Source organism: Eulemur rufifrons, chromosome 2, assembly GCF_041146395.1.
Source record: "Eulemur rufifrons isolate Redbay chromosome 2, OSU_ERuf_1, whole genome shotgun sequence".
NCBI classification, from domain to species: Eukaryota; Metazoa; Chordata; class Mammalia; order Primates; family Lemuridae; genus Eulemur; species Eulemur rufifrons.
In genome coordinates, this window is record NC_090984.1 from 41,885,019 (window position 1) to 41,911,342 (window position 26,324).

The 26,324-nt window shown below is 34.1% G+C and overlaps 1 protein-coding gene across 9 annotated transcripts in view; it reads left to right on the plus strand.

Annotated features, from left to right (window-relative positions):
* Positions 1-26,324, plus strand: part of DMXL2 (Dmx like 2) — a 143,159-nt gene that overhangs the window by 59,974 nt on the left and 56,861 nt on the right. For all 9 annotated transcript variants that reach the window (XR_011231639.1, XR_011231638.1, XM_069459866.1 and 6 more), the window contains exons 9-15: positions 575-749; positions 4,377-4,616; positions 5,112-5,383; positions 6,029-6,725; positions 7,076-7,197; positions 20,073-20,162; positions 22,372-22,489. Coding sequence is in view for 7 of the 9 variants with exons in the window: in XM_069459866.1 (XP_069315967.1) it covers positions 575-749; positions 4,377-4,616; positions 5,112-5,383; positions 6,029-6,725; positions 7,076-7,197; positions 20,073-20,162; positions 22,372-22,489 (1,714 nt within the window). In the remaining 2 variants the exon portion in view is untranslated. The remainder of the gene's footprint in view (positions 1-574; positions 750-4,376; positions 4,617-5,111; positions 5,384-6,028; positions 6,726-7,075; positions 7,198-20,072; positions 20,163-22,371; positions 22,490-26,324) is intronic.

A 26,324-nucleotide genomic window follows, 5' to 3' on the forward strand; every position in this document is an offset into this window, starting at 1 on the left:
AATTTAAAGAAATCTCATAGGTCAACACTTTGATGAGACTTTTCCTGTCTACTCTTATCTGTATTTTTGTTTTGTTTTGGTATTCTTTATTTTTATACCCTGTTTTCTTCTTTATAATAGAGATCATATATTTAATTGTTTAGCTGGCTGTTTAGTTTGAAGTGAGAATTTTGGGAGACAATATTCTTCCTGGTAGAAAGATTCAGGAATTTTTTTTATTTTTATTATTATTTTTTTACTGTTGGAACTAGTAAATCCTATTTCATTACTGGGATATCCTGAAAAAATATCTTTGGACCTCCTAATATTAATAGGGTTTTTATTCATGTTTTGAAGATACCATGGATAAGTATTTTTGAGCAACTACTTAACTACTTTTTGCCTTGAACTATAACATTTACAAGAACTGTAGAGAATATATCCAGAATTATTCTACTGTAATAAAGAAAGCTTTTTCTAAAGTGATCAGGTTTTACAGAGAGAAAAATCTTAAAGTCCTTAATAATCAAGAGTACTTTGGTTGGTGTTTATTAGACCTTCCAGAGTTGATTCAGCAATTATTATTCTATTTTAGACAATACACCATTTGAAAAATTTAAGGAAAGGACAAAGGAGGTCATCCGTTCTTGTAACTCACCCTGAATTAACGCCTGACCAGATGGCAACACATGAAGTTCAAAGACACATTTCCCACCATGCAAATGCACTGTGTCATTTTCACATTGCAGCAAGCATCAACCCTGCCACAGGTAAAGTATAGTAAAGTTTTATTTCTTATAAATATGTTGAAATCAGGTAAGTAAATAGAAAAGTGGGGCCACTTTATAAACTGTTTATGTTATTATTCCATGTTGCGTTTTAAAATACATCTGAATTGGAATAGGAATATAAGGTACCATTTCTTAAATTGGGACTGTGGGATTGTCAGAGGATAACTTCAATAAGTATTATTGAGCATCTCTGTTTGCCTAGAATATAACAAGAGTTCCCAGTAAATTAGAGTTTTAGTTGAACTTGGTATCACAAATGGTGGCAGCCTGGTTAATTAGCATTAATTTCCCTCCCTTAATATTTTAACTCTTATTCTTTCTCCTCAACTCTTCTTTATAACTTTATCTAAATATATTTTTACAAATTTTTCTTTATATCTCAGCATCTTGTTTTCTATGTCTTCTTTTTTTTTTTTTGAGACAGAGTCTCCCTCTGTTGCCCGGGCTAGAGTGCCGTGGCGTCAGCCTAGCTCACAGCAACCTCAAACTCCTGGACTCAAGCAATCCTACTGCCTCAGTCTCCCAAGTAGCTGGGACTACAGGCATGTGCCACCCTGCCCGGCTAATTTTTTAAATATATATATTTTAGTTGTCCAGCTAATTTCTTTCTATTTTTTTAGTAGAGACAGGGTCTCACTCTTGCTCAGGCTGGTCTTGAACTCCTGAGCTCAAACGATCTGCCCACCTCAGCCCCCAGAGAGCTAGGATTACAGGCGTGAGCCACTCAGCATCTTGTTTTCTACCCCTGTAGACTTTCTTGTCTTATGCAAGGGAAAGATATTTTTTCTAACCTTGATATTTTCTTTTACCCTTTTCCCCCATGTGGCTGAGAAGTATTTTGAGGCAGTTTCTATGCTGGCAAAAGCATATTTGAGAGTTTCTATTTAAGGGCATTATGTTTTCTTTCAGCGTGAAAACATATGAGAAAGGCTATAAGTTTCATATTATGTTGCTCGTAAAAAAATGTATTTATATAAAGTTATAGTTGTATGTTATTGAAATGGAAATCTGTTACTTCAGAGGGAAGAGGGTCTTATTTTTAAATGTTTGTTGATATAAAGATGGTATTCAGTAAGTAGAATTCCAAAAGGATGATCTTCAACAGTGGCTCTAGATATATGCTGTCCTATACAGTAGCCACTAGCCCCATGTAGCTATTTGAGCACTTGAAATGTGGTTAGTCTGAATAGAGATTTGCTGTAAAATACACACTGGATTTCTCAAGACAGTATAAAAAATAATGTAAAATATTTCATTAATAATTTTATTTCATATTGATTTCTTGCTGAAATGATAATATTTTGCATATGTTGAGTCAAATAAAATATAATTAATTTTACCTGTTTCTTTTTGCATCTTATAATGTGGCTACTAAAATATTTAAAATTACCTATGTGCCTTGCATTTGTGGCTGGCATTATATTTTTCTTGGAGAGTGTCATGCTGGCTGATTAAATGTTGTTTTGCTTGTATTATCCTTTCTGATCTAACATCTTAATTGTATTCTAAGAATTTCTTTGTAATATTAACTTGTTTTCAATGTGTTTGTGGTTTTAGAGTTTTATAAATTTTTCATGTTCTTAAAAGAAACTTGTTTTGAATTGCTGATTGAGATGAAGATCTAACTTCAAAACAAAATGTAATTAGTGATAGTCTGCAGTAAATTCAATACATATAAGGAAGCTTGGCCTTTTAACTATATGCACTGTCCTAATCAGGTGGAATAGGATCACAGGATTGTTTCCTGTGGATAAGTGTTCTGTTATGTCATTTGAGCCTAAGGACTGGATATGTTCCTATAGCCGTTGGGCCTTGTCTTCCCCAGAAGACTAACCTTCACCTTTTAACCAATTTTATTAATACTTATCTTAATTTACCTACATACTATTTTAAAAATCATTTTGTTAGAAATGTCTAACATGCATTTATTGGCACTGCATATAAACATAACATTTTGGTTGACCAAATTGATTGCCAAATGCAAATAATTTTATATTGTTAAGATTATTCCTCTTTACCTTTCTTTGGGAAAATTTTTGAACCTTCAGTAAAACTGAAAGAATAGTGCAATGAATACTCATATACCACTTAACCCAGATTCACCACGTTAATGTCTTATATATGCTTTTGTTCTCCCCCACTGTCTGTTTATATATATGTCTTTGCTCCCTCCTCCCTTATTTTTTGGCTGAGCCATTTGGAGGTAAAGTTATTGATGACATTACCCTTCACCTCCTAAATATTTTATATTACCTAAATATTTCAGAATGTATCTTTTACTGAAAAGGGGATTTGCCTCCATAACGATAATACTGTTATCACATGCAAGGAGCATGGATAAAATAATGTCATGTAATGTATTGTTCATATACAAATATGGATTCTTTTTTTAAATGCATCTGATTGTCATTTTTCTTTAAACTCCTCTTATCTAGAACAGTCTCTCAGTTGTCGAAAAAAGCCGCTCAGTCTCGAAAAATTGTCTCTCAGTTGTCTTTTAGAATGTCTTACAGTCTGAATATTTTTTCATAAGATTTAGATTCAACATTTTTAGCAAGAATACTATATAGGTGATATAATGTTTTATAGGATTCTTAATTTTCAAATCCTATTTTATTTCATTTTTATCACAAAACCGGAACTATCATCCAGGAATTGGAATGAAAGCATAATTTAGAGCATTATTTAACATTGATATTTATTATAATAGGACACTACTAGAATATCCTGTACATTTTATCTTTAGACTTCTTTTTGCAAAGGACAATTTTTTTCTTTCTGTTAATGAATTATTTATAATATGGATTGAAATTGAGATTAATTTTTTGATTTATTCTATTGTATGTGAACTAATCTGTAACATGAATTTCAGTTACCCTAAATGCAGAAATTCTGCTGTATGTAGAAGTTTGCCTGCCTTCCTGTATTCTTTCTTGAGATTATTTCCCCTCAATTTTTTAGGAAAGTTTCAAACATTCAGAAAAGTTAGAAGAATAGTACAGTGAACACTTTTATATCCTCTGCTTAGATCTGATAATTGTTAACATTTTGCCACTGTTGATTTTCTCTCTCTCTCTCTCTCTCTCTCTCGTGTGTGTGTGTGGTGTGTGTGAGTGAAATTTTTTCTTAATCTTCCCAAAGTAAGTTACGCATATCATGGCATATTACCCTTACATACTTTCGCAAGTATTTCCTAAGAATAAGGAAATTCTTTCACATAATATTGATAGTGTGATCATACCCAAGAAAATAAGTAATTTCATAATATCCATTATCCAGTTCCTATTTAAACTTCTCTAGTTATCTCTTTTATAGCTACTTTTCTGCTTTATCTCTCCATTCCCTGTCCTGAAACTAGGATTCAGTAAAGGTTCATACATTGGCATATTTGGTTTTTAAATTAGTAATTTAATTTTAGATAAGTCTGTGCCATTAGTTACTTACATTTACCATTAAATTCAATTAAAGTTTTTATAAATCCTGCTAAAATTACATTGACTTATTGCACCTTTTCTGTGTAAATATAGATTAGTCACCATAAGCATGTGTCGTATTTTTAAAGAAATTAAAAATTTATATTGAAATTTTATCTTTTTATTTCCACAGATATTCCAAATGTCTTGGTTGGCACTGCATTTAATGTTGATGATGGAAATGGCGGCTTTGTAGTTCATTGGTTAAACAACAAGGAATTTCATTTTACATCATCTACTGAAATATTTATGCATCAATTACGAAAACTTTCTGAAAAAGAGGTAGATCATGAAAGCAATGATGCAGATAGAGAAGATGAGGAACATTCACAAGAGGAAAAAGAGAGGGGTTTACATATGAAATTAGATCATGGTTTGTATCTTGTGTTCAGATTTTTCTTTCTCTAAAACTAACAACTTTCTGTGGTACCACTTTTAGTTTGGAATTCTTCCTTCCAGCTCTTCCTCCTTTTTACATTTCTGTTCATTCCACAAGTTTTTATTGACTGTCTACCATGGACCAGGCACTGTGCTAGCTTCTGCAAACATCATCTTACTCTATATATTTTGTCATAACATATTAATACTTTGAGTAACATATTACTTTGGAAGCCATATGCTTTTGTGGGGAGTAGATTTTGCTAATGATAATGATAGTTTGAATGAAGTTTTGAGTTATCTACAGGCAAGAAATATAATAATTTTCAGTTCAGACAAAATAGTTTTCTTCTTTGTTTTTTTCCCTGACCATACATTGAAAAAGGGATTTATAGTTTCTAAAGATAGTATACCATTTATTGATAGTATGTAAATGAATTTTTATAGTATTATCTAATGTTTATACTGATAAATATATTTTCTGGTTTAGATTTATCCTTGGATAGAGAATCTGAGGCAGGTACAGGATCATCAGAACATGAAGATGGAGAAAGAGAAGGAAGTCCTAGAACCTATTCACGACCTAGTGTACCAATGCCACTGCCTACAGTTCTGCTTGATCGGAAGATTGAAATGCTGCTAACTGAATGGAATAAGAATCCCGACATGCTTTTTACAATACACCCTGTAGATGGTACCTTTCTAGTGTGGCATGTAAAGTATTTGGATGAATATAATACTGGAATATTTAGACAAGTCCAGGTATATTTTATTGATGAAGCAATTATTACATTTTTTGAAATAGTAAAAAGAAATACATGCTATGTGGATTTAGAAGGTTTTTAGAATTACTAAAAAATTTTGTTTTGATAAGCAACTGAGAAAAGAATACTTGTTCTTGCTTCCAAAGTGGATCAGTGACCATAAATTTTGCAAAGTTGGTTAGTTTGAAGAAAATGAATTTGGCTTTGAAATGTAATACTGAATATTTGAATATATATTAATTGATTTTTCTGGGAATTCATAATATTTTGAATATAAGAAATTACCCTGAAAATGTGACTCAGGATGAGTCTTCCCTCACCCTCAGTTTTATTAGCTAAATCAAGCTACGTTTATCTGTTATTTTTCTCAACTTTATTGCTATGTAGATCCATGGCTGTGGTCATTTTGATGTACAAGCAAGGCACTTGAAACTTACTTTTTCTTCAGTCTTCTCTTAGGCCATGAATAGAGATATGATATTACATAAATAGAAGGAAAGAGATTAGACCGTAAAGAGGTTGAAAATGATATTTTTTGCTAGGGAGCTGAGATTTGGTATTTTGAAAATAGAAGTGTTTTTGGAAGACTATTTTTGAGAGGAGACAAACTATTTACACTGAATCATATAATTGTGTTTTTCAGGTTTCTTTTTCTTCTCGGATTCCTGTTGCATTTCCCTCTGGTGATGCAAGCTCTCTCAGTAAAAATATCATGATGTATGCCTGTATAAATGCTACAAAAGATTCTCACCACACTCTCTTACACCAAGAGATGATGTCTATAGACAGTCCTCACGGATCACAGCCACACTGTAGATCACACAGTACAAATATGAACATTTTAGCTCCCACAGTAATGATGGTCTCTAAACACATAGATGGTTCTTTAAATCAGTGGGCAGTCACTTTTGCTGATAAATCCGCCTTTACCACTGTTCTGACTGTATCTCACAAATTTAGATATTGTGGTCATCGATTTCACCTCAATGACTTGGCATGTCATTCAGTTTTACCACTGTTATTGACATCGTCTCATCATAATGCTTTGTTGACTCCTGAATCAGATTGTCAGTGGGACTCAGACAATAAGTTAAGTAGATTAATGGATCCTGTAAAACATTTAAAAGGTTCCTCGAAACAACCTCTTAGAAATGCAGCAACCCGTACATTTCATGACCCAAATGCAATCTATAGTGAACTTATTCTGTGGCGTGTAGACCCAATAGGACCTTTGTCGTACACTGGAGGAGTATCAGAATTGGCTCGGATTAATTCTTTACATACCTCAGCCTTCTCTAATGTGGCTTGGCTTCCAACTCTTATTCCCAGTTATTGTCTTGGTAAGTGTTCATTTTATTGTAAAATTAACAAAAGCTTTTAAACTACTATTTGTTATACACAGATGGTTTATATTTGTCATTATTAAGATGATTTTTAATGAGTATTCAGAATATAGGCATGGGACTTATTTTTAGAATTTTTAAAAGTTTTTAATCTTTTCCCTCTCATAATTATTTTTTATTGAATTTTTTGTTCATAATTTTCTGTCCATTCATGTGTCTGTTAAATTCTGATTCTAGACCATGGTTATGTCTAAAAAGAAAAGCATGAATATTTGTTTCTCATACTTCAGCCAATAATAAAAATAAACTACACATTATAACCCAAAGCTATTATTTTCCTTTCTCAGGAACTTACTGCAATTCTGCAAGTGCTTGCTTTGTTGCTTCTGATGGCAAAAATCTGAGACTCTATCAAGCTGTGGTAGATGCAAGGAAATTACTAGATGAATTGTCAGATCCAGAATCTTCAGTAAGTATTTATTATAATAATCTTTATTAATACATCTAAACTGATAAGGAATTCTCTTTTTACTTTGTCTAGGACCTTTATTTGTTGGTTGCTATTTAGGGAGTATAACCATGTGTTCTGGAATCTATATGACATACGACAATTTACTTTTTCTTATTTGTTTCTAAGTATATAAATCAAAATTTTAGTCTACATATCACATATCAATATATTTTACATATAAAGAAATACAAATGATGTTTTTTCTAAAATGTTATTTATTCCTAACATTTTTCACTCCTTAGTTTGGTTCTATTAACCTTTGCTTAAAAAAAGATTTTAAGGCATGTTTACCAACTGTATGTTTAGGCTGGAAAATTTGAACTTTTATAAGCTTGATTCAACATTTAAAAAAGTCCTCTGGTTAGAATATGTTATCAGTGGGTAGCAGTATCTTATTCTGATAGTTCTGTATCTGAACAGGAAGTTTTATAAATTAGTTAGTATCTAGATTTGAACAGTGAATTTTCCATTTACTTGTAAAAGCTTATCTCTTCATAAAACAACCATTCTAATAAAAATGTTTTCATTATTGAAAACCAAAGACGATTTTTGAGCATCTACTAGATGTGTAGGGGATACAGGAGTATAAGTTTCAATGTCTGCCTTTAAGAAGCTTTTACTTTGGTTGAGGAGAGAAATTATTGATAAAAATTTAAATAACAGTTTAAGACAAGAAGAGGTGTCTAAGGATGGCATTTAATTATTTGTCAAAATGATGGTCATAGAAGTGTTGCATAATTCAGAGGAGAAAGAGATCAGCTAGATTAAGGCAGACACAGAAGTCTTTATTAAGGACAGTATTTGGGGTTCATTCTTGATGGATGGATAAGATTTAGAAAGACATATCCTTCGTCTTTGCCTGACTTAAAGAATGGCCTGAAAGTAAGTGTAGATACAGGAAAGTACATGTATGCAGTTTGTTCCAGACACAGTGAGAAAACCATTTGGACTAGAGCCAAAGGTTTGGTATAGAGAAAGTCTAAAAAAGTAAAATCATAGAATTAGAGTTGGAAGGCACTTTTAAAGGGCATCTAATCTAACAAGCCATCTGATGCTTTATTCTCCTCTACTATATTCCTGCCAATTTGTCTTCTGGCCACCAGTGAGGGAAACTCAACTCTAAATGCAGCTCATTGTGTCTTTGAATTACTCCCACTGTTATATTGAAATCATATTTGTTTTCTCTAAATTCTACTTGTTAGTCCTAGTTCCCCTTAGAATAAGTCTAATTTTCCTTGTATAGGAGAGCACCTCACCTATTTGAAGACAGCTGTCTTGTAACCCCTGAACATTTTTTCCTCAGGCCAGACCTGCCCCTCTCTGCCCATCAAGTTTTTTTATTATTTTACATTTGAACCTGGTTACTATTCTGAGCAGGTTTCAGTTTGTCTCTACTCTAGGCATTGTAGGATGACTAGAATATAGTAGTATTATGGCACCTCTCATTAGATGCTATTGTGTTTTGGCAGTCACTCCATATTTTTTGTATGTAATTAATTCATGCTGAGCTGACTCTCAATTAAATATCCCGAAGTCCTTTTTTTGAGCTGGTAAGCCATGTGTTCTCCATTCTATATTTTGTGCATTTGAGTTTGGGACCCAAATGTAAGCCTATTTTCACTATTATAGTTTATCTTGCTAAGCTCAACTTAACACTAACTTCTCAGGATCTTTTTGAATCTGGATTCTGTTATTGAATATATTTATTATTGCTTTATGACTTATATCACCAGCCTATTGGATGAAAATTATTTCTAAGTCAGTTATCTAAGTCAGTTATTAAGATGTTATATAAACAGGACAGTTCTGAACAAAGAGCCTAGCAGTATACATTTGAAATTTTTCTCTATTTTTATTGTCTGGAATATTTCCCAACTTGTCCCGGGGATTTCAGTGAGGTACCTTGTCATGTACTTTGCTGAAATAAAATACACTTGGTCTACCAAATCTGCAGTCAAAGAAGGAAGTAAAATTTACATGAGATGATTTGTTTTAATATATAATATATCTAATGTATATACCTTGACGTCTCTTGATAACTAAAACATTGCACTAAACAGACATCAGGCTCCTTGATCTGGCTTACAGAAGTATGTTGTTTTCCTTTTTGAAAATTGGAACATTTGCTTGTTTCTAGTTTTTTGCCATTTATAACATTCCTCATGATTTGGAGGATTCAGTATTTTCTTATGGTTGTATTTCATCTCCATTGTCGGTTTATTAGCTACACTTTCTGTTTTTGTTTTTGGTGATGCCTCTAGGGTTTACAATATGAGTATGCATCTTTAACCTTTCACAGTCTGTCTTCAAATAATAATATACCACTTCAAGTAAATGTAAACAACTTACAACATTATCCTTCCACTTCTTCTCTTTCCTTTCATTCTCCTAGTTTTCAGCATATAAGTCCTATACATGTTTTGTTAGGTTAACATCTAAATAAATATTTCATTTATTCTAGTGATTGTAATGGTATTATATTTTTAATTTTGGTGTCCATGTATTCATTGTCAGAATATAGAAATACAATTGATTTTTTTTTTTTTTTTTTTTGAAACAGAGTCTTGCTCTGTTGCCCAGGCTAGAGTGCTATGGCGTCAGCCTAGCTCACAGCAACCTCAAACTCCTAGGCTCTAGGGATCTTCCTGCCTCAGCCTCCCAAGTACCTGGGACTATAGGCGTGAGCCACCGTGCCCAGCTAATTTTTTGTTTCTATTTTTGGTTGCTGGGCTAATTTTTTCTATTTTTTTTTTTTTTTTGTAGAGACGGGGTCTCACTCTTGCTCAGGCTGGGGTTTTTGGTTTTTTTTTTTTCTTTTCTTTTTGTTTTTTTTTTTTTTTTCTTTTCTTTTCGTTTTTTTTTTCCTTTTCTTTTCTTTTTTTTTTCTTTTCCTTTTCTTTTCTTTTCTTTTTTTTCCTTCTCTCTTCTTTTTTTTTTTTTTTGAGACAGAGTCTCACTCTGTTGCCCAGGCTAGAGTGCCGCGGTGTCAGCCTAGCTCACAGCAACCTCAAACTCCTGGGCTCAAGCGATCCTTCTGCCTCAGCCTCCCAAATAGCTGGGACTACAGGCATGCTCCACCATGCCCGGCTAATTTTTTCTATATATATTTTTAGTTGTCCATATAATTTCTTTCTATTTTTAGTAGAAATGGGGTCTCATTCTTGCTCCGGCTGGTCTGGAACTCCTGAGCTCAAATGATCCACCCACCTCGGCCTCCCAGAGTGCTAGGATTACAGGCGTGAGCTATCACGCTTGGCCTACAATTGATTTTTATATGTTTATCTTGTATCCTGCAACCTCACTGAACTCATATATTAATTGTAGAAGTTTTTTTTGGTAGATTTCTTGGGATTTTCATGTAGATAACCATCTCATTGTAAATGGGAACCATTTTATCTCTTCCTTTCTAATTTGTATGGCTTTTATTTATTTTTCTTTTTTTATTGCACTGACTAGCCCTTCTAGCACTGTGTTGCATGAGAGTTATGAGATTGGATGTTCTTACCTTATTTCCATTTTTAGAGGGAAAGCATTCAGTCTTTTACCATTAAGCATAATGTTAGTTGCAGGTTTTGTGTAGATGCTCTTTAGCAAATTGAGGAAGTTTTCTTCTAGGTTTTTTTATTTTTCTTGCTATGTTCAAAGAACCAGCTCTTTGTTTCATTGAGCTCTTTGTTTCCCTTTTGTTTTCTTATTTTCATTTTCATTGATTTCTGCCTTTATATTTATTATTTCCTTCCTTCTGCTTGCTTTGGGCTTTTCTTTCGTTTTCATTTTTGTTCTTTTCCTAGGTTCATGAGGTAGGAGCTTAGATTATTGATTTGAAACTTTTAAGAATTTTCTAATGTATATATTTAATGCTATAGGTTTCCCTCTCAGAAAAAAAAGACATGATTCTAAGGCTTCTACTTTGTGATAGTGGTTCCACTAGCTGTGGCAAGACATTTATGAGGTATTTAGGATGACTTAAATTTGGGTCATATTGAGTGTGAAGTTATTGTGGTTTTAGATTCCTAAGAATGGTTTTAGATAAATGTTTTATAGGCAATTGGAAATACATTCCTAATGTTTCACATAAGGTACCAGTGTACATTTGAGATTTATTATTACAAAGACAGAATTTGAAGTCATTAGCTCTCTCAAGGCATTAGTAATAATTTATGTTCATAAACCTGACCTTCAGTCATCAAGAAGAGATTTATGTTTAGCAAACTGTTTATGAAGACAAGGATTAAGATATTAAAAAAATTTCTATACAAAATATTGAAGATGCAGTTATTTTGTTGCCAAAAAATATAAACTTTTGAATGCTTTGCATAGTGATACTAGATCAGTGAGATCCATTCATTCAACAAGTTTTTAGTGAATACTTATTGAGGTATTCTACAATTAAATAAGGGAGAAGTCTGGTGTTGAAAGATGGGGTCGTGTAGTATGTGCTGCTATCACTAAAAACAAGCTTTTAAAGTGGGAATAATCTAACATGTAATTTGTTTTCACTCATTAATTTATTCAATCTTTAATTTTTATTGAGGATTTACTGTGCATAAGCTATGGTACATGAAAGAATAAATGTGCCTATTATACCAGGTGCTAAAGAGTGTTAAAGTGAATAGAAATAGATGCTACCCTCAAGGACCTTATATCTATAGGCTTATATAAATATGTATATATAATACATAATAAATGGTAAATTTGAGGGAAGAAAAGGCAACCACAGGATTTGGAACTTATTAATATTTAATTGACTGCTGCTTAACAAGCTCCAGGTCACTGGATTCATTGATGTTAAGATGGATGTCTTAGGGAATAAATAGTATTCTAGGCTTTGTTGATTCCACAATTTGAGTTGTAACCTTAATAATAATAGTAAACTCTTATCTAGTTATTGTGTGCCGGATTCTCTTCTAAATGCTTTACATATATTAACTCATTTAACTTTCCCAATAACCATAAGAAGAATGTAATATTATCATCTATACTTGAGAGACGAGGACAATGAAGTACAGAGAAACTTAATTACTTGTACCAATTTAGTAAGCTAGTAATGGTAGGGCCAGGATTTGAACCCAGGCAGCCTAGCTCTAGGGACCAAGCTCTTTACACTATGTTGACCGCCTCTCAAGAGCCAGTTGTCTTTGTTTCCAAACTTGCATTTGTCAAGTTGTACACATGATTATAGTTCTATAATTTAATTAAATATTATATCAATTGATGAAATGTGAGTATAAAAATATGAGTATTTTTATAAAAATAACAAATGTTTCAGAAAGAACTTTGCTAAAAATAGTTTTTAAATTAAGTCTGGATAAGACAACTGTAAAAGATTCAGGGGGAAACTGTTTTAAAAAAAACTGCACTGAGATTGCTTTGTAGGTGTCTTTAAGTTTTTATCCCAATTTGAAGAACTGAAAAATACATCCAAGGCCTTAAAGGGGTGGCATAAGCAAGAAAGACCTATAATTCCTGTTAGCAGGCCCATACTTAAAGGCCTTACTCTGTACCAAAATACCGATTATTTATGTACATTTATGGCTTAAATAAAACAAAATGTTTAGTGTGTGTATATATATTATTTAAAAAATGATTCTCTGGCTTAAGTGACCTCGTTGAGTAATTTATCTCTTCTCTGTACCAACTGTGTCAGATAAGATGGTTTTTTCCTGTACATATTAATAGAAAGAATACTTAATCCAGATAATAATGGTGGTTAGCAAAGATTTTTTGGTGGAGATGATAGATGAGACTAACAGGTATCAATTGAAAGTGAAGGAGGGAAAGAATATTTGAGGTAGAGAGAATAGCAACTAAAAATACACAGGTGTAGGAATGCACACAGTAAACTGTAAGTAGTTTATTACAGCTATAACATAGAATGTAAAAAGCTGTTGGAAATAGCTAAGACTGGATAGGAAGGTGGAGGCTAGATTGTGAAAAAATTTCTATTGTTTTCTTTATGATTCTGCTCTGCTTTCTTATAGTCTATTTTCAACATAGGAGTCAGAATGATGCTTTTAAAATGTAATGCACAGCCTGAGCAAGAGCGAGACCCCATCTCTACTAAAAATAGAAAGAAATTATATGGACAGCTAAAAATATATATAGAAAAAATTAGCCGGGCATGGTGGTGCATGCCTGTAGTCCCAACTACTCGGGAGACTGAGACAGGAGGATCCCTTGAGCTCAGGAGTTTGAGGTTGCTGTGAGCTAGGCTGACGCCACGGCACTCACTCTAGCCTGGGCAACAGAGTGAGACTCTGTCTCAAAAAAAAAAAAAAAAAAAAAAAAAATGTAATGCAGATCATGTTGCTCTTCTAAGCCAAAGTCTGTACAGTGACCTATAAGACCTACCTCCCACCCCCCCATTCCCTCCCTTTACCTCTTGATAGTGTTATTTTTACTGCTTTTCCTCTTGCTCATTTTGGCTCCAACCACACTAACTTCCTTGCTGGTCCTGGAATATGCCAAACACTTTCCCATCTTAGAATCTTTGTACTTACTGTTCTCTTGATGTTCTTCCCTCAGATATCCACATGGTTTATGTTCTCACCTCCTTTGGGTCTTTAGTCAAGTGAGGCCTTCCCTGACCACCCCAACCCAATACTTCCTGTCCACTTTCCCACTTTATTTCATTAGCACCATTTGACGTACAGTTATTTTCACTAACTTATTTGTGTGCTTTGTCTTTCTTCATTTGATGTAAGATAAGGGTAGTGCTGTATCCCCAGTGCCTGATACCTGATAAGCACTCAATAAATATTTGTTGACTAAATGAATAAATTAATGAATATCATGCTAAAGAGTTTTATTACCTATTGAAGGCAATGAGAAGCTATTATACCAATTTGTACTTCATCAGCAGAATATGAGAGTATTGTATGGGTTTTCCCCATTCTCTTTTTCTTTCTTCTATCAAAATCTTCACTATTTTGAACTGATATCTAGTTATTTTTTATTTGCATATTTCTTATTACCACAGAGATTTTTAAAAAATATTTTTATTGGCTACTTGTATTTCCTTTTTAAATGGCTTGTTCATATTCTATGTGGGATATAGTATTTACATTGAAAAGCAAGTGTAGGAGGAGAAGCAGCACAAAGACTTTTGCATTTGATGAGGAAGAACACGTGGGTTGAACTTCTTCAGGGAGAGACTATCAGTACTACCTTGACTTAGTCTCTGGATCAGTCAGGGTCTGGGTGGGACATAGATAACACATTCAGTAAAGGTTTAACAGAGGAGAAAATTTACAGAGATGTGCACATGGTTAACCCATGGGTGCACTCAGTGTCTAGCAACAAGATGAAGTCATTATCACCCTGTGGTAGGTAGAATAATGGGATCCCCTTAAAAATGTGTGTGTACTAATCCCCAGAACTTGTGAACATGTTACCTCACATGGCAAATAGACTTTGCAGAGGGGAGTAAATTAAGGACCTTGAAATGTGGAGATTATCCTGGATTATTTGGTTGGGCCCCAATTTAATCTCACAAGTCCTTAGAAGCAGAGAACCTTTCCTGACTGTGGTAGAGAGATGTGACAAAAGAAGAATGGTCAGAGATGACATTGCTGGCTTTCAAGGTAGAGGAAGGGGGTCATGAGCCAAAGCATATGGATAGCATCTAAGATAGACTTACAGGTGTGTTCAGTCTGTACAATAATAATGTTTGTGTTGTTTTAAACCACTAAATTTGTGGTAATTTGTTGCAGTAGCAATAGAAAATTAATATGTATCCTCATGCCGAGAGGAATAACAGAAAAGTAACAGTGTACCAGAGCCTGGTGAGAGCTAGAGGCATGGAAAGGGAGCTGCTTGTTGGGAGAGGTAACCATAAAAGAACACAGCCACTTACAGAACTGTGGGGAGCAGGGGGAATAAATACCTCGACTTCGCTCTCTTTTTCTTCTCTCCAGTCTCTGGCCACTGCCTCCCATTGACTGTGTTCCACCTGAAGCAGAAGAGGGTGTGGGAGTTGGGTGATATAGTTAAGAGCTCAACCTCCTGCAGGCACAAAACAACACAGTAAGGGTGGAGAAGGGGTCAAGGTTAGGATGCAGATAAAGAATAGCCAGCAGAATCTACCCTCTCTGCTCCTTAGCATGTATTCCTGTTCTTTATTTAGATGAAGAAACATTTATCTCCAACACAGGGAAACACAGATTCTCATTAGGTATTATATCATTGTGTAATGATGCCAGTTTAGTCATAATCCTGCTTGGAATTTGAATTGTAGTTGTTGCTACCTACCATTAGTACTTGTCACAGCAGGGAAAGTGGAAAAAAGGAACAATTAACGTAAAGGAAAACTGTTATAGTCCCTGCTTTTATAGATGGTCACAAGGCCTAAATTTCATAATTGTAGCTTCCTTCTTCCACCACTGAATTCCACATTCCCTCACACTTTGCCTGGCACCTTGGCTGTTTACTTTTTTTTTTTTTATTTAAACCTGGTGAAATGGCTTAAACATTCCCACAAGATCCAGCTCCTGTCTTTTTTGGGTTGCTGCTGTTTCCAATAGACTTATTATAGATTATGGGAGTACCACAAATTATTTGAGTTCCAGACATAGTCTCCCTTGCCCTCATTTTCTAGTAACAAGCCAGGATCAGTCCCCTCACCAGTCACTCTTTCTGCATATTGGTTAAACAGCATGAGTTTAAATAGTCAAGGGCCAGTGTTAGATTTCAGTGTAATAGAACTTTGATTATGTTCCCTGGTGGAAATATTATACTACTTTTTTGAGCACTAGCACCCTCCAGACACATTGAGCCCAAGATTACGGGGACAGGAATGAAAAATTCTGTCGGTAAGTTATTAAGTGTAGTAGTGAGAGAGGTTACTCCTACCTCCACCTTTTGGTTTGCAATCCTAGGTGTTTTGGCTGTGGAGGAAACAGCATCTTTACTGGTCATTAGTTTAGACATATAACTGCCGCATGGAGCACAGCACCCCAGCTGCATAGGACATTATCCCCTGGCTAATGCTGTAACATCAAGAGGCATTTTGGCTGTTCTGCCAGGTGAGGAGCCACTGGGTAAGCCCAGTAAATGTTGTGGGAGTAAACCTATTGCCATATTTCTTCCAGCTAGGCCAGGATTAGGGCGAGTGATGGACTCACCTTGGGTGCAAAACTTAAGGGTGCACCAAAAAAATTATTAATCATGATAAGTAATATTTTAATATAATATTTTAAAGAATCAAAATTAGCACAAAAACCCATGATGAAAAACATGCCAAAATTTTAAGTAAAGACAGGATCCAATAGTGCCATAATGAGCTATATTGGAGCCTGATGCAAAAGGAAAAATGGGCACCTCTTTGATACAATGTTTCTCAATTGTTTTCAATGGTTAATTTTTTCCCAGAACATTAAAATACTGAAAAATACAGAGAATTGAAAAGTAAGTATATTAAAAGTTACAACATTAAATTTAAATATCTTATTTATGCCAAAACCAGAATTTATTATAATTTTACTTTCCTGGCTTTAATGGAAGCAAACTCTTCGAAAATATTATCAAAATTTGGCCAGGCAAGGTGGCTCATGCCTGTCATCCTAGCACTTTGGGAGGCCAAGGCGGGAGGATTGCCTAAGCTCAGGAATTCGAGACCAGCCTGAACAGAAGCAAGACCACATCTCTACTAAAAATAGAAAAATTAGCCAGGTATTGCGGCATGTGCCTGTAGTCCCAGCTACTTGGGAGGTGGAGGCAGGAGGATCCCTTGAGCCCAGGAGTTTGAGGTTACAGTGAGCTGTGCTGACGCCATTGCACTGTACCCTGGGGCGACAGAGTGAGACTCTATCTCAAAAAAACAAAAAACAAACAAACAAAAAAAACCAACAAAAAAAAATCTCTTATGTCATTTTCAGTTGAGCATTTTGAATTATAAATGAAAGTAATTTTTAAAGTCTGTTTTAGTAAGAGATAGGAATATACTTCCTGAATATGAAATGAAAAAAGGAAAAAAATTGGAAATATACAAATACCAGATGCAATATCAATAATTATTGGAGAAAGTATATATCAAATAAATATTAAGGAGATTATAGGCATGTGTATGAATTTTCTGCTGCTGTAACAAATTACCACATACTTAGTGACTTAAAACAACACAAATTTATTATCTCACAGTTCTGGAAGTCAAAGTTCTAAAATCAAAGTGTTGGCAGGACTACATTCCCTCCAGAAGCTCTAGGGGAGAATCCATTTCCTTCTCTTTTCCAGCTTGTAGAGGCCACCTGCATTTCTAGGCTTGTGGTCTCTTCCTTCATCTTAAAGCTAGCAGCTTAGCATTTTCAATCTTTTATCCCCTTGCCTCCATTCTCACATCTCTTTCTCTGAATCTGATCCTGTTGCCTCCCTCTTATAAGGACTCTTTTGATAACATTGGGTCCACCTGAATAATCCAGGATGATCCCCACACCCCAAAATTCTTAATTTAATCACACCTGTGAAGTCTCTTTTGTCATGTAAGATAGCATAGTCACAGGTTCCAGGAATTAGGATGTAGACATCTTTTGGGGGCCCATTAGTCTGACTATTACAGCACACTAATTCACATGTGAAAAGGAGACATGAAAAATTAACTGAAGTATCTTTAGATTCTGAATTTTTAAATGGAGAAAAGTTATGTGGCTGTGTCTGGTCTACAAAAAGCAGCCACTGACTTGGCTCTTAATATTCTGACAATTTAAATCCTATAAAAATTTCATCTGAAATAGTTTTAAGTGGTATACAATGTCAGTAATTTATAATGTAAAGTCAATATTGTGTTAGATCTTCTAAAAATGATTGCTTACTGCAGTCTTATTCAAATTTAGAAGTGGACTTGAGAGTTTTTTTTTTTTAAACAATTCCAGTCGTAATGTCATCCTGCAAAGTTAATTAAAAATTACTTAAGATTGCCACTTGGTTAATAGACATTGTCAAACAAGGTACTTCTCTATATTGAAAACAAGATAACCAAAGAAATAGATTTTGAAAATATTATTGATGAGTTTGCTTCTATTAAAGCCAGGAAAGTATAATTATAATCAATCCTGTTTTGGGCATAAATACATTTAAACCTAAAATAATGTTGAGTTTTAATACACCTATTTTTCAATTTTTCAATATTTTTTAACTACATCAATATTCTGGAAAAAAGTTAAGCATTAAAAAAATACATAAAAACATGTGCAGTTTTCCTTTTGCCCGAGGCTCCATCCAGGCACTGTTGGATTCTGTATTTAATTTTTTGATATTTTGTTCATTATGGATTTTTTGCATTAGTTTTGATTTTTTAAAAAATATTGCATTAAAGTATTTATTTTGATTATTGAGGTGTTTGAACACCCCTTTAAATTTTGCACCCAGGGTGAGTGCTTCACTCACTTCTCCCTAATTTCTGTATTGTCTTCCACTGTTAAATGAGTTCTTTGGTTGGAGGTGAAGTTGAGTGAGATGCTATAGTTTGCATAAGGCATTCGGTAAGTCTGTTAGTTGTAGTGCTGGCAGAGAGTTGTGGGCAGCGAAAGCAAATCCTTGTATGCAATGTATATCTATTCCTGTGAGGAGATTCAATCTTGGGTGCATATTGGAAGCACCTGAAGAGCTTATAAAACTCCTGGTGCTGGGATTGTACCCCAGACCAATAAATCAATTACTGCAGGTGGGACTTAACCATCAATGATTGTTAAAGCTCTCCAGGTGATTCAATGTGCAGCCACGGTTGAGAGCCACTGATCTGCAGCAGTACTTCTTAAATTTTATTATCCACATGAATCATCTGGAGATCTTGTTAAAATACAGATGTCTTAATTTCAGGGCTTAAGAGTGCACTTATAGAAATCTCCCTATTGCTGCTGGTCCATTGACTACATTCTTGAGTAACAAAGCTTTATTGCGTGCTAGAGAAATTCCAGCATTTTAGCCTCACAACTACAGGCCACAGTTCAGTCCAGATTTCAGTTAACAAACCCCGTAGAGTGTTAACACCATTTCTGGGTGTCTGAGTGAATACTTTAAATCCTGAATCTTGTGTGAATGTGTCGTTATCAATAACTCAAGCTCTACCCAACCACATATTATGTTCCTCTTAATCTAGTAACCCTAGAATCTATTCCCATACATGTCCTCTGGAATCTTCCTGATAAAAGTTGGAAAATTCCTACAACTCCAATGTATATGTTGTTTCCTCCCTGACCTTATATCGCTAGGCTAAGCTGGGATCTTACCCCTGTTACCGGCCTAGAGGCAGTGAAAGGAGGTGGGTGCTGAGGAGAATGGGCACCTCTTTCTGAGTCAGTGTCTTCAGATGAAATTACTGAAAGGTTTTTATGCAAGAGAAGGCTGGCTGGAAGGTGGGAGAGGGGAACTGTTTTTTTTCACAGAAAGATTTGGGGGTTTGTGGGATCCAAAGTTAAGCTTCATGTGTTAGTTCAAATACCCTCATCCCAAGACATTTCTTCTCAACCATTACCCTTACCTTCAATCTAGCAGGGTTGTACTTTTAAATGGCATTGCATATCTGCAAACCACACACTCAGGCATTAGGCCAGATTGTCAGCCACCGTCTGTCTTTTGCCTAAAGTTTGCAAAAATGAAGACAACATGTTCGAAGAACTAGATACCTTGAAATTATATGCTATTTATGTAAAGACTATAGATTTTTATAATTGCTTAGTTAACTTAGAATGAGTATAGAAAGTTGAAATATTTCTTCTTTGAATGTATTAAGTGCCATTGTGAATATTTTGAGAGGGCCTTTACTGTCTAAGATGCTGTAGCTTATTGACAGTAGATTCAGAAGTTGTTGATCATTAACATTTTGTGTTTTTTATTTACAGAAACTTATTGGAGAAGTGTTTAATATTGTGAGCCAACAGTCTACTGCTCGACCTGGCTGCATCATTGAACTTGATGCAATAACTGACCAAGTAAAAACCTGCTTGTGAATTGGTGATATTAATATATTTTATCCCAGAGTTTTAATGTATATGATATATTTCATTCTCAGAATAATTCTCTTGTTTGATACTAAATACTGCCAACTTCTGAAGATTCCTATAGTGAAAATCTAATGATTTAAGAATTATTCTCCAGTTGAATGGTATCTGTAGCTTTGTTTCCTGTTTAAAGGAAATTTGATTCAATTAAGGAAACTATGACCCTGATCTCCAAATGCTGAGAGAAGGTAGAGTGCAGCTGCAAAGAGGCTTGGATTGGGGTTTCTTTTTTTATATTATTACTCATTTGAACTCAGTAGAGGGTGACCTCAGCTTCAGAGTGTTTGCCCAGTTAGGCCCCATGCTGAGTATTTTTATGAGGTTTCTTAAAATACAGGTGAAAGTGGATCAAAGTACACATTTACCTTTTAATCACAGCCCTTTGTATAGTCAGTATTTCTCCCTAGCTACTACCTATGAAAGAAACAGAACCTTTTTCCCTACAGGGAGTTTATAAAACCTATTTTGGCCCTCAGGATAATTATTTCTTCAGGATTATGCTTATGGATTAAGGGATAGAACTAACATATTCATTCAAAATATAAAAAAAGATTAGTTTGGTGAGGAAGTTACCAATATTTTTAAACAATGAAATGAAGAAATAGCCAACTATATTTAAAAATGAGTATAGAGTTATGTAATAATTTTCCATAGTGCCCAGTAAATTCTATTGGGGAAAATGTAATCATTTCCACTAATGTAGAGAAATTAGCACATCAGCTCCTGGTAACAAAACTGGGGCTACCACATTCAAATTACTAAGGCCTCTTAGGAAATCCTTAACTTTTTTATCCCCAAGTGCCATGCCTTTCTTCAAAATCAACCTATGGTTTCCTTTTTTTACTCCATAGGAATCTGGAAGAAGAGTTGGCTTCTTTCCCATAGATACCTTAATTTTTAATGACCTAGATGTTAAATTCATTTCTTACTTTAGCCCCTTCTGTACTCTTTAGAATATTAATATACTCTCACCCAGCAATCTTTTTACTTCATACTTCCTGAAGATAGTTTTCCCTCTGACTTCGGTGGCTATCTTTAATACAAGGGCTGGTAAACTGTAAGCACCGATAAATGACTTAGCCTTATAAATGATAATGTTTAAAACTCATTCTAGGTTTGTTCCCAGTGTGTTGTATGATTTCTATATCCATGAAGACACTGCCCTTCCCTTTTGTTTCATTTTTTTCTTTTTCCCTAGGGGAAATGACCTTCTGAACTATGGATGTCAAGAGATTTTTTTATCTTTCTGCCTGGAGAGACATAAAAATACTCTATAACTTTGATAAAAATTCTATGGCTCAACTTAATATTATAGTCCTTTTATTTTCTTCCGTGATGTAAGGAGGCTGATTTTCCTTTATTCTCTAAGATTGTAGACCATGCATCCAGTGCCAAGATAATCATAACTATTTCCCTTTCTTGAAATCTGTAGGTCAGCCATCTAATTGTCTTGACACACTTCCATAATAAGCTTTTGTTTGGGTCTAGCCTTTCCTTGAATTCCAGTTCACCTTTAGAGTTCTAAGTTGCCCTTTGTGGTAGTCTTTACTCTTATCTGTATCATCCAAAAACATGATCATGTAGCATAGCAGGTGACAGTGATGTTTCATCCATCCTTCAAAAGAGATCCTACTTATCTATGTGTAAAAATAGTTCTCTAGAGATGTGATGTCCCTCTGGCTGTTATATCTATTAGAGGAATATCTGTTAGTTCTGTAGTAGTCTAGTGTGCCTTATATAGTTAGCATAGCCCTCCCCAGTTAGTCATGAATCCTGATGCTTTGGACTCAATATGCAGTGTGGTGCAGATCACTTAACACTTAACTGTTTTTTTAATTTTGTTTTTTCTTGTTTTTTTTTTTTCTTGTTTTTTTTGTTTTGAGAAGAAAACCTGTTGATTTGTTTTTACTGGAGCTCTTCTGTTCAGCTATTGGCTTTAGCATCTTTGAAAGTAATTTTCTCTGACCAAGATAGTTTTAATTATTTTTTTCTGTTGCTTTTTTCTCTCTAATTAGTCAGTAGACAAAGAATAGAAATTGTTAGAGAGAGATTTATTTTTTCTGCATTATTGTTGGGGAAGTGGTGGATGGGAGATAGGGAATTTCAAAGATAATAACTCATCTTTTTTTCATATTTGTAGTGTGGCTCAAATACACAGTTGCTTCATGTGTTTCAAGAAGACTTCATTATAGGATATAAACCACATAAGGAAGATATAGATAAAAAGGAAACAGAAATATTTTTTCAGCCATCGCAAGGTACTTTTTAAAAATAGTCTGAATTTACTTACCATAATCCTAAAAAAAAAAAAAAAAGATTTCTAAGCTTTCATAAATATGGATCTTCAAATGTCACTCTCATAATTTTTGGTAGATACTCTAGTTCTGTCAAAATTGCTTGTATATAGATGAAGAAGGCATGTGGATGATAATTACATTTTAAAAGACGGTTCATTGGCAACGTAGACTTTTGCTGAGGAATGTATTTATGAACCCTAGTTTATTTTAAAAACTAATTTTAATTACTCAATTCCACAATTAAATTGTTTTGATTGATAGTAAATTCTGTGTGGTACCATGAGGAAGCCAGTTAATTTTAGTATAGGTTTAAGAAAGTTCCCAGTAAATTGCTACAGTCCAATGATGAATATAGAGTGTAAGATACCATGTCGTGTGGTACGCTAGAGACCTCAAGGATCCAGAGAATGAAAGGTACCACCTCACAGTTTTCCTCTTTGAAGTTTAGTATTTCTTTTCCCTTTTTTGAGAAAGAAAGTAGTTTCTCCATAAGCCCTTTAAAAACAAACAATATAATGTTTAGTTTAAACTTTATAATTTAGTTTAAAATGTATCCTTCAGAAATTATTTTATTTTTTAAATTGACAGATAAAATTGTATAAATGTAACTATATACATATAACTTTATAATTATAAAACCATTACATTCTGTTTGAATGAAAAGACAGACACATCCTACTTTAAAAATTAAGTTTCTGTGATGAATACTTTTTTAGTTTACAAAGGTTTTCCAGATACTTTATCTCATTTGGTTATAGATTGACAGTATCTAGATGGACATATTTAATTTTGTTAGTATAGATTTTACCACAGAATTATGTATAGACATGCAAGGAAACTATTTCTACTGAATTTGTACAGATAATTTCCTTTGCTTTAGTGGAAAATGAGAATGAGGTCCTGTCTCCTATGAAGTTTAGCTCACGTATCTTTTTACTCCTCAGACTAATAATTTTTTTCTTTCATGTATATTTCTTCATATGTCAGAGCTTTTCTTAATATATTAGCTATTTAGTTATCATGTTCAGTTTTATTTCAGTATCACTGTAACCAACAGTAAGTACTGCTTTATAGATTTAAAATTTGCTTTTCTCTAGTATTTTACCTTTATCTGGGTTAAACTTTTTAATGTGCTTTCCAACAAACCTGGCTATCATTTATCATTACATATCAGCCTGCTAGAAAACAATGCTTGTATATAAAGTTGGTGTTTTTCTTTATAGTATTTTTAGTTGACAGACTTGCATTTAAATTTATTTTTTGTTTTTCTCTTTTGATATTTCTTTATATAACTGCTAAATGAGGCCAAAAGATTTTTTTTCATGCTTTCTTGGTTGTCCTTTAGTTTTTATGTGAAGTTTCTTTGTGATATATATTCTTGCTGATTTTTATAGTTATTTTCTTAAAGGACTTGATGTGTATATTTCTCCTCTTCCCTGCCCCTGCCTTATTTTGTACTTTGAGTTTTAATTAAAATTTACCTACTCTTTTAATTAAGAAAAATGCCAAATATAGACAAAATTAGAGTATATAGTTAAATCAACCTACATGTGCCCATAACGTAGATTGAAGATTTTAAGATTTTTATCATACATGCTTTATCTACCCTTTTTCCTTTCTTTTCTTTTTTCCTCTGAAATATTTTAAAGCAAATTCAGCCATCATGTTGTTTCACTTCCAAATGCATTTCTAAAAGTGATTTCCTTACATGTTTGCTATCATCAGATTGATAAATTAACAAAATTTCTCAGAATCATCCATATTTAACGAGTTCATTTTTACTTCATTCAGTTGTCTAAAAAATGTTGGGTTTTTTGTTTTTATGCTTTTAATTGTTTGAATCCATATGCAAACAAGGTCCACACGTTGTGTTTTCATTGTCTGTTGAGTCTTTTTAATTTAAAGTGATATCGCTATATAAACACTCATTATGCCACTGACTTATTTTAGAGCAAGTTATTTTTTAGGACTTCTATGACTACTTACTTGTGATGTCATTTGAACTTTTTCTTGTCCACCATTATTTCCTGTAAAGTGGAAGTTAGCTCTGTAGATTTGATTAGATCTTAGTTTAACTTCTTAGGTGATGCTGTGCACTTCATATGTATCACACCAGAAAGAACGTAATGTTTGGATGTCTCACTTTTAGTGATATGAAGATTCAGAAGATTCAGTTGGTGGCTGCATTGTGGTTTGCCAGCAGTCTTTTATCTCATGGTTTCTTCTATTGAATATTTTTGATCTTGAATCAATTATTTCATTAGGTATTGCAAAATCATGATTTTCTAATTTTACCAGCTCTCATGGACAGCATCTGCAAAGAAAGCATTCCCTTATCCAGTAGGGAAATTATTGGGTTATTTTGAAAAACAGTTATTTTAGGAAAGGCAGGGTAGGTGAATAGTTCTTTCCCTTTAACTGACAATTTTAGAATATTAGAGTAAGGAGTTTATGCCCTGCTTTCCTCCCGTGGTTGCTGATGAATTTGTTGTTGTTGTTTGGCTTTTTTTTGTCTTTTGAGTTTCATTATGAACTCATTTAAAAAAAAACTCTAGTGAACAACAATAACATATATACAGAGAAGTACTCATATAACTCATGGATTTTCATGTACATTGCATATTTTAGTCCGTTTGCAATCATTTTTTTAGTGCTTACATTGTCCTAAATAAGGCTAGTAAGGACCATTTCACGTTGGTCTTGAGTAATTTTGATACAACTTCATTATTCTGATAGTTTACTTTCTTTCAGACACAAGATACCCCAGGCTTATCTTGTAGATATCCTTTGCAAGAATGGAATCATCCTTCCAAACTGCTCCTTTTAGTGGGGAATGCTATTTAGAGACCACAATTTGAGCTCTAGCAGTGCTCATTGACAATGAGTTGTCATTATGAGTTTTGATTTTTAAGGAAAGTTTTTCTTGTCTTGTATAGATCTCATTTTCGTATATGAAGAACATAATTGTCAACAGGAAAAGTGATGTCTACAAATGTTTTTTCTTTAAAAAAATGCAAGAAATGTCTACAAATTCTCTTCTGCACACCACTACTGCCCTCCACCCATGACTTAAGATTTTTTTTTCTTTGTCTTTTTTTTTTTTTTGAGACAGGGTCTCACTCTGTCACCTGGGCTAGAGTGCAGTGGTGTCATCATAGCTTACTGCAACCTCAAACTCCTGTCCTCAAGTGATCCTCCCGCCTTCGCCTCCAAAAGTGTTAGGATTACAGGCATGAGCCTGAGCAAGAACAAGATCCCATCTCTACAAAAAATAGAAAAATTAGCTGGGTGTGGTGGTGCACTCTTGTAGTTCTAGCTACTTGGGAGGCTAAGGCAGGAAGATCACATGAGCCAGGAGTTTGAGGTTGCTGTGGGCTGTTCTGATGCCACTGCACTCTAGCTGGGGCAATGGAGTGAGACCCTGTCTCAAAACAATGCTGTTGTATTATAGAGGAAAAGCAGGGTGAATGTTCATTTCCTTCTTTCTTTTTAATTGTCAGTTTTCCAAATAAAGAGTGAGTGCTCCTGTTACTCCAGAGGACATGCATTGAGGCTGGCTTGTGCTCTTGTGTGCTTGCCCTCGCCCTCTCTCTCTCTCTTCCTTCTGTTTCTTCTTTTTTTTTTCTCTTTTCTTTTTTTCTTATGTGCCCTCTTTTGGTATTTTCGTTAACTCATAGTTTTTTATATAGTAAGTATGTTTTAATAAATTATATTAATTTTTATTCTTTGATGCTCAGATTGTCCCATCTTTGACCAGTAGGTATCCTTTCATATTGGCTTTTGTACATTTGACACA